Source organism: Folsomia candida, unplaced genomic scaffold (assembly GCF_002217175.1).
Source record: "Folsomia candida strain VU population unplaced genomic scaffold, ASM221717v1 Fcan01_Sc026, whole genome shotgun sequence".
NCBI lineage: Eukaryota > Metazoa > Arthropoda > Collembola > Entomobryomorpha > Isotomidae > Folsomia > Folsomia candida.
In genome coordinates, this window is record NW_019091218.1 from 622,110 (window position 1) to 636,195 (window position 14,086).

General features: G+C 35.1%; 1 protein-coding gene and 1 long non-coding RNA gene across 2 annotated transcripts; one reads left to right on the forward strand and one right to left on the reverse strand.

Annotated features, from left to right (window-relative positions):
• Window positions 1-3,549: 3,549 nt before the first annotated feature.
• LOC118438811 lies at window positions 3,550-5,024 on the reverse strand. Its single transcript, XR_004837074.1, has 4 exons — window positions 4,823-5,024; window positions 4,652-4,740; window positions 3,958-4,037; window positions 3,550-3,825 (listed from the first exon to the last, which is right to left on the reverse strand). It is a non-coding gene; the product is annotated as an uncharacterized LOC118438811 (long non-coding RNA).
• Window positions 5,025-7,633: 2,609 nt separating this feature from the next.
• On the forward strand, window positions 7,634-9,561 carry LOC118438796. The gene is made up of 2 exons (XM_035859546.1): window positions 7,634-7,816; window positions 8,474-9,561. Exons 1-2 carry the CDS (start codon window positions 7,730-7,732, stop codon window positions 9,173-9,175), a joined length of 789 nt encoding a protein of 262 aa, XP_035715439.1. The 5' UTR covers window positions 7,634-7,729; the 3' UTR covers window positions 9,176-9,561.
• Window positions 9,562-14,086: the final 4,525 nt, after the last annotated feature.

The window sequence follows — 14,086 nt, forward strand, 5'->3', positions numbered from 1 at the left end:
TGTGTAAGACTTCAGTGTCAGATTTGAACACGATAATGCTCGAGAAATGGATTTTAAAGCCGACCCTAAAAGAAAATTGACCCCGCGGAAAGACACGATTGATTTTTCTATTTAGCAGACATAGTATAATTGTATTATTTACAAATAAAGGTACAAATACATAATCTATTCTTTCAAAATAGCGACTTTTCAGGCACCTTTTAATTTTTTCTTACCTTTCAGCGTTATCGATACATATAAAAAATACGGAACATATTTCCCTCTGCTAAATATGAAATACAAAATACCTGTTTTGTAAATATTGGTCAAATACGAAATATATATTTTGAATACATACAAAATACATTTTCAAGTACAACACAACTTTTTAAAAACTTATATTTCACCAGAAAATTTAACAAAAGCCAATTATGTGTAAATGTTGAAATCGTTAAAATATATGTCCAATGAATAAAAATTTTGTGGTCACATTTACACGAATGAAATTATATCACGAATTTTACAGAATTTCCATACATATCTATCCCCAATTTCCAAATTCAGGTTTCACATTCCCTCATAATATCCTAATCTGACAAACTAACATGAATTTTATCAGGCAAATTTACAGGAAGAAAATATACAAAAAGCAAGCCATGAGTAGAATTGAAATCAACAGATTCAACCCCTATGCAGAATTCGCTCATAAAGCTACCACGGAAACATGCTATCTGAATCAAAATAAATAAACCGTTGCCAAGCGAGCCATCTCGAACAGGGAAGAGGAAGGAACCGGGCAAATAAATACTTTTAAAACCAACACCACTATCGAGAATTTGTGGCTAAAGCTGCCGCATAGTTGCAAACGTACTTTTTCGCCAGAAAGGAAACGTTGCCAGGGTAGCTCAAGAAGGAAAGAAGAAAGACACAACCAATTACTTCGACTTTTCCGGAATGGAAGCAAACGAGTTTAACCTACCAATCTTCTTTAGGGAAACCGGCGACGCCGGACTCACTTAAATAATTAAACGGTTTAAGTCAGCAAGTGAAAAATGGACAACCCATGGGCCCTTGATTTTTGGACAGAGATCACTGACCTCACAACAGACCCATACACAAATTGTGTCGTTTTAGTAGCTTGAATTTTCTTACGATGAAAATGATGAAATCGGTTCGTACTTTAATTCAGGAGGACGTAATTAATTGACAGCCAAGAAATCGCATCACAAAATGTAATCCAGTAAGAGCTGATGTAACTCAACTCTTTGCAAATGACTGAAGCCTGGTCGTATTTTAGAATGACATAGAAAGCTACACCATTTTTATGCCATCGTTCAAGGGAAGTAATGTCTGAACAAAGATAATTTGACGAAAATATATATCCGCCCCTTGCTAATTACATACTATTAAAAAATTGTTGTCATCAATCTGATCTGGTCAATGTACGGTTAAAAGTTCCTGCATAGGTCGCATATTTAAAGCGAAGCACATACATAATCTTACATGAAAACGAGCAATTAAGCAAGTTCCAAGTATTTCTTTCGGATAAGTGATCTTGGCAATCATGGTAATTACTTCGAATTAAGAAGGGTCTTCAGAGCAGGATTTTCAGAAAAGGTTGAATAAAATTAATAAACTCATTTAAATATAATTGACTCTCACAAGTTAAAAATTTCCTATTTTCGTCAGGAATTGGCCGGAAATTTCAGAACTAAATTCAGATTGACTCAATTAACGTGAGTGTCTATTTTGCTTTATAAATCTTTCCTACTAAATATCGCTAATATTTTTTTCTGTTTTTAAATTTAGCCTTCAAATTTTAGTCCTTTGTATTCTAATGATTACAACTAATTATTAGCATTAAATGCAGACTAAATATATCACCAGCTGCAAAAATACATGCCCGAGGACGTACAGTGTCGGACAGATGTCTACGTCCACATAGTCGCGTCAATTTCATTTTCAAATTGTCACTGAACTACTGAACCAATTTTCATCATTGATATATCAAATTCTCACAAATTTAACGTAATTTCATAAAACATATGAGTTATTTCTGAAAATTCTGGGAAAACTGAGAATCATAGTGCAGAGCGAGAGAGGATGAAATTTGAGCGGACAAAAGTGTACGTCCACTTCACTTTAATTGTCAACAACAAAAATCTCTCCAATTTATAAAATCAGGTAACTTAATAAATCTATCAATAACATATGCCGCATTAATTTTTAAATAATTTTCTTCCAGAAAAATATGATGGCGTCGACACGCAAGGAAATTCCTATCGCTATTCGAGATCTTGTCATTCAGGACTGGAAGGGTGGACAAAAAGGGGGCTGTCGCAGAGACAAATATGGACCAAGTATAAATTAGCAAGGACAACCATCCAGACAATCATTAAGAACTTTAAAGCTAATGGTTCAGTCCAAAACAAGGTCAGAAGTGGTCGAAAACCCATTTTGGCTCACCGAGAAGTACGCCACGTGCTCAACAAAGTCAACGTTACACCCTCACTTAGTGCTCCAAAGCTATCTACCGAGATCAAGGAGATGTTCGGCAAACAGGTTAGTCCTATGACCATCCAAAGAACACTGAATAAGGGAAATTTGAAATCCCACAGAGCAGTCCGGAAGCCTCTTATTGTACCGAGGAATGCAACCAAACGAGTGAAGTTTGCCAGAGACCACATTTCCAATCCACAAACATTCTGGGACATATTTTATGGACTGACGAGTCAAAGTTCAATGTCTTTGGGTCAGATGGGCGTCGTAGAGTGTGGAGATATCCAAAAGAAGCTTTGAATCCAAAAAATCTCAACCCCACAGTTAAGCACGGCGGCGGGTCGGTAATGGTGTGGGGATGCATGGCTTCAAGTGGGGCAGGAAAAATGGAATTTATTGACGGAATTATGGACCAATACAAGTACCAGGGAATACTTGACCGTAATATCCAGGAATCTGTTCGAAAACTTGGACTTGGACGACGATTTGCCTTCCAACAAGACAACGATCCGAAACACTCTGCCAAGTCCACCATGGAATACTTCAAGAAAAAAAAATTCCGAAGCTAGAATGGCCTCCCCAATCTCCAGACTTGAATCCCATTGAGCATCTGTGCGACCACATTGAAAGAGAAATAAGAAAACAATCTTTTTCAGGAATTCCGGGCCTTAAATCCAGAATTCGTGAAGTTTGGGAAACCATTTCTGAAGATGTGACCAAGAATTTGGTAAACTCAATGACTCGACGCCTTGAAGCCGTCCTTAAAGCGAACGGAGGCCCAACCAAATATTAAAAATTAATTGTTATAACATTCCTTATAAATTACAGTTTTTTTTGTATGTTTTCTCTGACTGGACGTTGACTTTTGTCCATCCAATTGTTTTCATTTTGAATTAAAATACATCTCTGGCCTAAAATAAATTTTTTAGCGGAAAACTAATAATGTGCTATGAAATTACGTTAAATTTGTGAGAATTTGATATATCAATGATGAAAATTGGTTCAGTAGTTCAGTGACAATTTGAAAATGAAATTGACGCGACTATGTGGACGTAGACATCTGTCCGACACTGTATACATTTTGATTATTTGACCGCAGATATTTTTGTGCAGGCTAAAATTAAGAATTTAAAATTGAAACGATACTAAAAGTTATGACTGATTTTTAGTACGGCTAATTTTTTTTAACGTTAGCTAATCACATTAATGGAATAAATACGTGTAAAAAATAATGATGGCCTTAAAATTCAGTTCCCACGCTGTCCAATCGTTGAAATATTTTCGGACGACAAACCGATTTTTCGTGTAAAGGACGCACTGATTTTCTTGAAGGGGTTCCATCCATATCTGTTAATGACAAAGCATATTTACAACCGTGTGAAATAAAATTTTCAATATGTATTTATCAATAAATCTGCGAAAAATATTTAAATGTAGTCAAAATCCAAAAATAAAAATATTTCGTTAGAAAATATGTACCTGCCAAGATCCATTAAATATAAAAATGGGTCGATTTTAAGGGATTGCCAGACTCATCTTCAGTTCTTAACGACGCTTTTCTAAAAATAAATCAAACAATGCGTTGGTCAAAAACCCATGGAAATATTGAAAACTACTTAATAACTATACTGTAAATAAAGTTGCGTAAAATTAGCCGCATGAAGGCAAATTTTGCCGAAGGGTGAGCCAAAATTCAACAATTTTAAATAAATTTTAAATTTCCTACTACGAATTCTACACAACCAGTTGTTTCATTCCCAATTTTAGTCATACTTGTGCACATTTTACTACATATAATTCAACCAAAACAACTTAACGGCAAGATTAGTTTATTATAAAAACGAATATTTTTCAAACATAAATATGTGGACGAATTTTTACTTCATGCAATAGTCTTTTTAATGAACTTGTAAAATGACAATCAAGATTTTACAACAATTTACATACTTCTAATTCCGTGAGTCTTGGTTAAAAAATCTCCATTTTCTACTCTATGTAACGTGCCCCACTTTGCTATGAATATTTTAGTTAAACACGTAACTGTATTTTATCACAAATTTCCTATAATCTTTATTTGCTAAATTACGCTGAATAATTACGTAAACTCATCAACAAACCTTTAATAAGTTTCTTTTTAGCATAAAAATTGTTTCCGTAAAAATTAAATACTTACGATTTTCCGCTAATCTCCCAACCAATTAATAATGACGTAAGGAAGACGAATAATTAGCGAGTAGATTGAAGAATTGTGAATTTCGACGCCTACATAAATACAAAAACCAATTTACATTTACAATCAATTGAATACTACATAGACAAACGGAATCAAAGGAAAGTTCCTTACGTGAAGTCATCATTTTTGCAATATATTTTTTGCAAGCCCCCAAAAACGCCGTACTTAAATAAGATGATCGATATCAAACGCAGCGGGTCTTGTACTGGATCACATTCCAATTATAATACCCTCTCCCCCCCAACTGATCCAATTTAAATTAATCTTATTCCATTAAAATCTTAGTTTTAAAAATCACAAAGCACTGATTAAAGTATGTAAAATGGGAAACGATACTGTGAGCAACACGAGATATGTAAATGATATCAGGTAATCAACTCTGTGCAAGGGGCCGTTCATGAATAACTTCAGTACTTTTTCCCTTATAGAATTTTGCTCTCTTCATCGCTTTAAACCCATGCAAGTAATTGACAACATGTGAACAAGGCAACCCAATCTTTACCAAATCGTGACATCATATCTGCGCGGCCCACAACGGCGACATAAAGTCAAAATCAGAAGGAAAAAGTTATTTATATCCGCTCCCAATCTTCTCGATTCAAAGTGTACAGAAATGCGAATGTGCATATTTACACATATGTATCGCGTCTAGGAAATGATGCAAATTCGCAAATTTTGGCACTTTCGGAATAAAAATTCGGAAAGTCAAATACGTCGGCTTTACTTATGAAAACCCATTCGACAATAAATTGATTTTTTAAATTTTAGTTAAAAATTAAACTTTCTAGAACTTTCTTTGAACTTTCTAGAAGTGCTAAATTCTGAAAAATGTTTCATTTACATGACATTATATACTGAACAGTCGTGCTACACATTTATGTATTTGATTTGATTTGATTTATTCACATCAAGCTTGATTTATAAAAATCTTGTTACGCTTGACGGCTAACACAAAAAAGTTTTACACAAATGTTTGTCACATGTATAAGAATTCGAGTGATAATAATATAATTTATAATTGTGACTTAGTCATAAAGAGCAGAATTAAAATTATATGTACATATATTTTAGGATAATAAAGTAGAGATAAATTCATAATCATAATTTAAGAACAAGGTTTTAAGATTTGTTTTAAAAAGTTTGAAGTTTTGTGTTTCCTTTAATTCAGTAGATAACCTATTCCATGCAATAGTAGTTGTGAAATGAAGACTTTTAGAACTCATGCTATCAGGATAAATTGTGTTTTATCCAAGTTTAATATCATTCCATTTTTGTCCATCCACTCAAGTATTGCAAGTAGGTCGGATTTGAGTTTATGAATAAGAGAGGGGAGCATATGTACCGCTCCCGCGATAACTAGCTGAGTATCGTCGATTTGGAATTTACACGAGAGTAGCTCAATCTTGGATTCATCATTAATAATAGTACTCGTCTCCAACATCTTACACTTCACATACGATTTGTAGATAATTGCTACACCGCCTCCTGATCCAGTTCTGTCTTTACGGATTATTTCATAACATTTAGGTGTCCTATTATTAATGGTGTTTGGTGATTAAAATGTATAGATGAGTTTCCTAGTCACTGTGTGTCCATGTGACTTCCAGGGTCGGAGTTTCTGGTTCTTCGCTGCTTTTGTGTTGGAAATTGAATTCCGGACGCGTGATCATCTGCCGGTTGCTTATGTGAGCTACGAGATCTTGTTTGTACTGGAGTCCTGGAGTTTTGTTTGAGTTCTTGTTGTTTCCTTGTGAGATCTTTTTTGACAGATATTTTGTCGAATTGGACTAATCCCTTTAGATTCTTGCAATTGTCCAGAGCTAACTGTCTTTCCGTTGCGCTACTAAAGCGTAGCCTGACCGGTCGTAGAGATGATGTGGTGAGCTGTCCTATCCTTTCATCAAGTTTAAGAGAGGTGTAAGAAGTGGGGTAGATGATTTTAAGAAGGTCCGTGAGAAGTTTTTGTCCGTCATTTGTTTCAGGGATCCCCATCACCACCAAATTATTTAGTTTTCGGATTTTTCTAATCTCCTCGTCGTATTTTTCTTCAAATTTCTGGAAATCGCTTTTAACCTCGTTTTGGAACGACGTAAGGCTCTCTTGCATAGCTATCTGGTTTTCAACAAGTTTTTCTTTCTCCGCCTCCATATTATCCAGTCGTTTCATAATGTGCGATTGTGTGTCTTTGACATCCTTGAATTGTTTCAGCATGGTTTTATAGATAAGGTCGAGATCTATCTTTTTAGGCGATGAGTGGGGGGAGGTTTGGCGATCTGGGCTTGTGGTCGGCATGATTACCAGTCGATGTGGGCCTGTTTCACAATATAAATTCTGTGCCAGTATCTTTTGACCAACATATTTGGAAGAGACGGGTCCTCTCAAAGGCAGGACATATACTTTAAGTAAGAGAACTTACTTTTGGTGAAGACTGTAATGGTGAGAAATGAAATTTTCCGTCCTCCTCCTTCTTTTTGTCGATTTATGTCGAATTATGATGAGTATGGCTATTAATTTTGTATTACAAATGATCAGGAAGGTTGGGGCTTTAAAACAATGTAAACGGTAATACTGTAGTTGCAGTTTAAAATTCTTAAAAATTATTTAAAACGGGAGAGCTAAGATTTAATGTGTTGCTCTTTACAACCCAGCTGCATATGTATCACCATTCCGGGTAGCATCATAAACATACATTTGCACTAGGGGCACTAATGATTTATATCCGTTGATTAAAGAGTGTTATCATGTTTTAGCAAAGCCACGCGTGGAGCCGGAGTTGATCTTGTTCTGAATTTTCTCCGGGTTTGGATTTCTGTGAGAGATTTGTCCCATGTGTAAAAGATGCTCAATTTTTTTCATACCACGCTATTCTCCACATGGAAGTAGATCGATAATCATGGATTCCCAGCTGCTGCTCATTTCCTAAATAATTTTTGTGACATTGGAGATACATATTTCATAGAAAATTTTACCATATTTTTATTTAAAAAATTGTCAACATCTCGTAATTGTCGTGTTATCATGTCAATCGTCATACTTGGTCGTGTAAGTGTGGAAAATATCTCAGATCCAGTGGAACCCGCACTGGACTTAAACTCCAATGTAGAGGTAAGCCGTTGTACATTACATTTGCATTTAATTATTTCCTAAAATTTCCAATATTTCCTGTTTAGTTTTGCTATTTGTGTATGTATGAAGAAACTGTTAAGATGTTTTCAGTTTTTAAACGTTGTAGGTATGTATTCACATTAACCTTTCAAAAATTGATGTAAACACATACATATTTGCACAAACTACCATAAATTTCATGTATTTCATAACTCGAACTTAATTCGGCTCGTAAATTTTGCAGAAATATATTTTTTACAGTTTGAGGATTCACGTCAACTTCGTAATATAACTGTAAACCTTTCACAACGCTGGAATGTTGCCGATTATTTTTTTGCTAAACATGCGAAGTAGCAGTAATCTTTCATAATATCAACTGTATATTTTTCAAAGTAGAATTTTTGTTTCTCATCTGAATTTCAAAGTTATTGTTTATTGTTTTTAAAATTCATCGCGTTTCTCGCAATCGCAACTTCGCATGTTGTGAAATACTTGGAAATACGATGCTTTCCATGTTTGAGGCGCTTACGTGAATTTCCACCAGACATTTTGTTGCACATGCATTAAAAGATTATTATGATAATTAATATGGAAATATCAAATTTTAACGGTTTTGATAAATATTAACCAGAATAATTTCTACATATTTATTTCTAGGATGCGCATCCCGAGATTGACTACTATCTCGTACAATTTGACGAAGGCCCCACCCCCCTCCAATTCTACTCGAACCTCTTCTCCTACACTTTCCGCACCCGGAACACAACTTGTGGCTTCCTAAAAGGCTTCTTCGCCACCTTAGCGACCATACCGTTCATGTGCTACGCTTTAATCGCTTCTATCGGCCAAAACCTGCGTGGAATCCCGATGTACTGCGAGGGCGAAGGTTCCTCCATCCTGACCCAAGTTTGCTTCACGATTCCACTAATTTTCCCCGTCCTCCTCACAATTCTGGACTATTTGATGTTTCAAACTTTTCGAAAACTACATGAGACTGAGGAACCTTTCTTTAACGAAAAAACGAGCATCATATTTCGTAGAGTGGCTCAATTTTTGCAAATTTGTCTGCTCTTAATGGCGCTCGGGGGTGTGGGGGTAGTTTCCCTGATTATATTTCGTACCTTGTCCTACTTCTGGGTTTTTGAGGGGGTCGATTTCTGCTACACGGGGGAGATCTTTTGGTGGAAAGTGGGGGCAGAAGGGGTGCTTTGGTTGGGATGTATTTTGGGAATTTGTGGCGTGCTAGCCGGACACAAGATGATTGATCGCAGTGACGATGTGGTGGACTGGATGGGTGTGCCGATTGATATGTTTGAACGGGAGGGGGAAAGAAGGGAGTGGCGGAGACGCGGGAGGTGATGGACAAGCCTACTTTAATAGTCTGAAAAAAATATGAAACGTTACCTAACAGATTGTTTTATATTCTGTCCCAAAAACTTAACAAACTCAGAAAATTTTCATTTGAATTGAGGCAGATTGCGAAATTATGAAATTTAGCTAAATACAAATTTCTCATTAATTTGAAATGATAGTGGAAATTGCAAAGTTCAGTATTATTGTGTCATTCTTAAGCGGAATGGAAATAATTTAAACTAGTTTTTTAAAGTCATCTGTTTTTAAGTAATTGTAAATCGTGCCAATCTTTGTCAAAACGCCGGAACAAAAAATCCCACATAAATTTAAACATACTTCTAAAATTGAATGTATTATAATTTTATATAAAATTCATATACTTATATATTCATATATTCATACATATGCATTTTATTCATATATTTGACATTACATTCATCTATTTACATACATTTACCCAACGTAATTTCAGGAAAGCTTGCTGTAAAAACTTAGAATTCCAATGGAACAAGTGTTTTAGAACATTTGCCAAATTTCACAAATTAATTTGTGTCATTTTCTGGGTTACTAAACTTTTTGGTTTAAAATGGTCGAATTTCTTGCCGCTATGTTTTATATTTTCTTTGGAGAAAAATTAACTCGATTGCAGATCTCATGATTGCAGAAAATTATTAATTTTCTTTGGAACAAAATATTATTTTCTTGTGCGCAATAAATTTTACCCTAAAACTATTTTGTCAAAGAGTATGTAAATAAGATACGAAATATAACGTTACCATAGTAATCCCATTGTGCATAGAACATATTTTTACCCACAATCGGGAAGAATTCTAAGAATGACGCAATATTGCGAAGAAATGAATATGCATTTAGTAAAGTAGTTATTTCTGTATGTCCACGATACATCTTTCCAAACACCGCATAGTTGGTAAGATCTGTTGCGAAGGGCCTATTTTGATGAATATCTGCACATAGACAATTAAATATTAAGCGGGTTTGCATTTTTTGAGGTGTTCTGGTAGTTAATATTTTCGTCGTGGTGTTCTCCCCTGTCACAATATTTCTTGGCGACACCTCCCTAACTAAATTCCTGGCCTGGTCACATAAAAATTAACCTCATTTATTTTTAATTATTACCACTATAAATTTTAACATGTTCTTACTAACTTACAACATTGTAAGTTAGAGACCTCCATTTGGTCTCCCAACGTACGCTTATATATTTCGACCAAAATATCGACAATCGGTCACAAATTTAATTAGTATGGAATTAGCAAATAACAATCTCAGCCAGTGCGCAGGTTTGGCAAAGATATTTGCATTTAAAAAGGGGAATAGCGCCCCAAGGCTGGCAAACTTCCCAGGTGAAACATTTAAAGGATTTTATGCATAAATTTGGCTGGTTTTTATGTAGAGAATTGGTTGGATTTTATGCAGAAAAATTTATGCCGAAACAATTTGTGCATAAAATGTGCAGAATCATGCATAATTATGCAGAATATACCTGTCAGAAGTCTTATGCAGAATCGTTCATACTTTTTCTGCACAAACCATTTGTCCGGGCAGTTGTGTCGAATTATGTCAAATTCGACACACCATTTTCACCCGGGTTTACAGTTTCCCAATTTTTTCTGTGCATTTTTCTCGCTTCGGATGCAAATAACTTTGCCAAACCTGTGCATTGGCAGAGGGTTCTGTTTGCTAATTTCATGCAAATTATATTTGCGATCGATTTGCACCAGTTTGTTTCATTTCGTGAGCATACGATGGAAAGCCTCCATTGTTAGTTCATTTGCCAAGAATTGAACTTAAACTAAATCCAGTCATTGGGTTAGGTAAGCGTATGAAGGCGAACATCCTATGGATATAGTTCGCGGAACAGGATAAAACTGTGTTAGGTTAGGTTAATATTATTTCATAATTGACATTCCCAACTAAATCTCTGACTCATAAGGATGGGGCCATCCATAAATTACGTAACGCAAAAATCATCATTTTTTAGACCCCCCCTCCCCCCTCGTAACGGCATCGTAACGCTTCTAGACTACCCCCCTCCCCCTTCGTAACGTAACGTAAATTTGATTTCACCGCAGGTAATTTCTTTAACAGTAACTTGCAAAATTTTCATTTGTTCCAGGTTGTGTAGACAAATGTCGCTTTTATTGCTTCAATTTCTTTTAAATTGCTAGATAAATTAGAATTTTGTGAATTTCTTGTTCAAGAACAACGAAATCATATTCGACATCATCATATAAGAAATGGAAATTGTAAATCTTACAGGTCTCTCAACGTTTACCAAGACTCACAATGGAACCTTTTGTCAAGTTGCACCCGGAAAACTATCGTACGACCATTAATAGATGAGTACAATTCTTGACAACCATCATGGCGCCTAAGTGACCTCGTTGGGGCTCAGGTGATCGGCAAATTCGATCAAATTCTCATCTTAAAGGTAAGGCTCAATTAATCGTGAAACTTACGTCACACCATCGCCCTCCGAGGTCACTGTGGAGGAATAATGGTTCACAAGTAGGCAAGAATTTTGCTCTTCTTTTAATGTGAGCACCATAATGAAAAACGTATTTACATGCGTACACTGAAACCTTCGGGATGACATGAGTTCAATTCGATTTTTAATCGCGTTTATGAAATGCGTTACGTAACAAATTTGTTATACCCCCCTCCCCCTACATAACAATTCGTAACGCTCTTCCCATGACCCCCCCTCCCCCCCTTTTGCGTTACGTAATTGATGGACGGCCCCGATGTGCAAATATCATTAACTTATAATCGTTTTGTATTACTATTTAGACGATCATAACTTTTTTGACTAATTAGTTAACTATCTGAAACTACTTATTTTTGACATAGAGTTTTTTGGTTTATTATTTTGGGACTTGCAACCCTTTATTTTCATTTATGTTATAACAATAATACTACAAAAACCGGGGACATAATTCGCATACATAACATAAATCCTTAAAATATGTTGTAAATCCTTTGCAGCCAGAATACATACGAAAATTAGTACATGATATGAGAAGTCCTAAAATATTTAGAGTTACCTTTCTATATACACATATTCCAGTTTTTGTAAATTCAAGCATTTTTGTCTTATCATTATTGCACCCTTAGAAATAATGTTACCAGTTTGAAACACAAGTGAACTCTGAATTCTGTATTTATAGTAGGCTACAAATATGCAAAATCCAGTAAAAACTGTTCCCCGTCTCAAGTTAGCGTTATGGACTTTGTATAGTTTACTTAATTTAGGATTGAAACTGAATTTACTTTGCATAGAGTCACATTATTTTTACTTGTGTACTATTTCATGCTGCAAATCAGCTTATTAAAATATGTTTGTCATTCCAATAATTTCGAATGCCTAATTTACACACTTTTTATTAAAGTTTATGTAGATTTCTACGTCAACTATTAAACTTGGAGTTAAATTAAAACTTTCAATAATTAATAATCCAATACCTCGCTAAAACACTAATTTTTCTATTTAGCAAAATTTTAAACCATGATTTAAACCATAAAGCCATTACCTATTGCGAGACCTTTAGTACCTACATATGTGTAAATACTCAACAGGTGCTCTTAAATAGTTGCAAAAGACCATGATTACCAGAACATGTTGCAAAAACAGATTTAATGCGTATAACAATATACTTTTTGTTTAAAATACTTATCTACGTAAGTAGGAAGTTCACGATATACTTGCATAAATGAAAAATGGGGCAAAATCTCATTTGGTCTGTCGCTTATTTATTTAATTTATACTGAACACGATCAGCCAACATCTTGTAGACAATGTTTGTGATAAGTATTACAGGAAAAATTATGTCGTGTCATTTAAGTTAAGGCCAATTTAGCCTGTATCTTTCCCGAGGGGATTCCTGACCATTATTCAAAAAAACGACCAACACAGACAACAAAATTAACGACAGACTAAACCTATCCAAAAAACTTACAAAAATATTGGGTATGGAGAATTTCAACAATGTCCAGTATTTTATTTACCTAATCATTCGCTTTTCTCAGAATAATATATTTTTGTGAAACATGCAGCTCTGTATACACATACTCGGATTGATATTCATTTTTATGGAGTTGGGCTAGCTCTAAGCCCAAATGGGCAGGCAATTCCACACATTCCTTGTCCAAATCTTGTACCATTACGATATACGGAAAATTCATTATTTTATCATTGTATACACTCTTCCTGATGACATGAAAATAAACCAAGCACGAACAGCTATCCCGCAATTAAATATAAATATTTAGTAGAGAATTTATCACAGGGATAAAATAGACGACAGCAGTATAACAAAGTATTCTATGATATAAATCTGTAGCCAGGGAGTTTCAATACCATGAAACAAAAACACCCAGTTACATTACAATGATGGGCACTACTTATTTGAATTAAGTTTAAAGCACTCTAAGACATTTAAGCGTTTAGGACGCACTTATGCCAATTCGCCAAAGGTATGCGAGTGAAGTTCTATAAATTTTGCTTATTGCTTTCAAAAATATAGGGTGGATCGTTTCGGCGGTATCGGTAGAATACCCTGACGGTTTGAGCCGCGTTAGCTGCGCCATTGGGTTTGATCGAGGATAGAGGATCGAACCTGATCGCTTCAATGGTCAGAAATGCTTTCTCAGATTTTGACAATGACGCTCTGCGCTTAATAAATTTTCCAAATCAAGAACCATTTTAATTGCAGAATACGTTTTTTGTCAATATGGTAATTTAGATACGATACTTATTAATCTTAAATTCATTTAAGACACATGCAAATACATTAAAAACACAAAAGATGGAATTTTTTTTCTTCCGCTCCCCTTGAGGAACCCGCATCGGGGTAACTTGAGGATACTTTTACCCTTCTCGCTACCCGAATCCTCACC

Bases quoted from the DNA above. Each gene is read 5' to 3' on its own strand.
- LOC118438796 (XM_035859546.1), top strand. From the start codon at position 7,730: ATGTCAATCGTCATACTTGGTCGTGTAAGTGTGGAAAATATCTCAGAT. The intron at 7,817-8,473 runs GTAAGCCGTTGT...ATTTATTTCTAG, and splicing joins ACTTAAACTCCAATGTAGAG to GATGCGCATCCCGAGATTGA.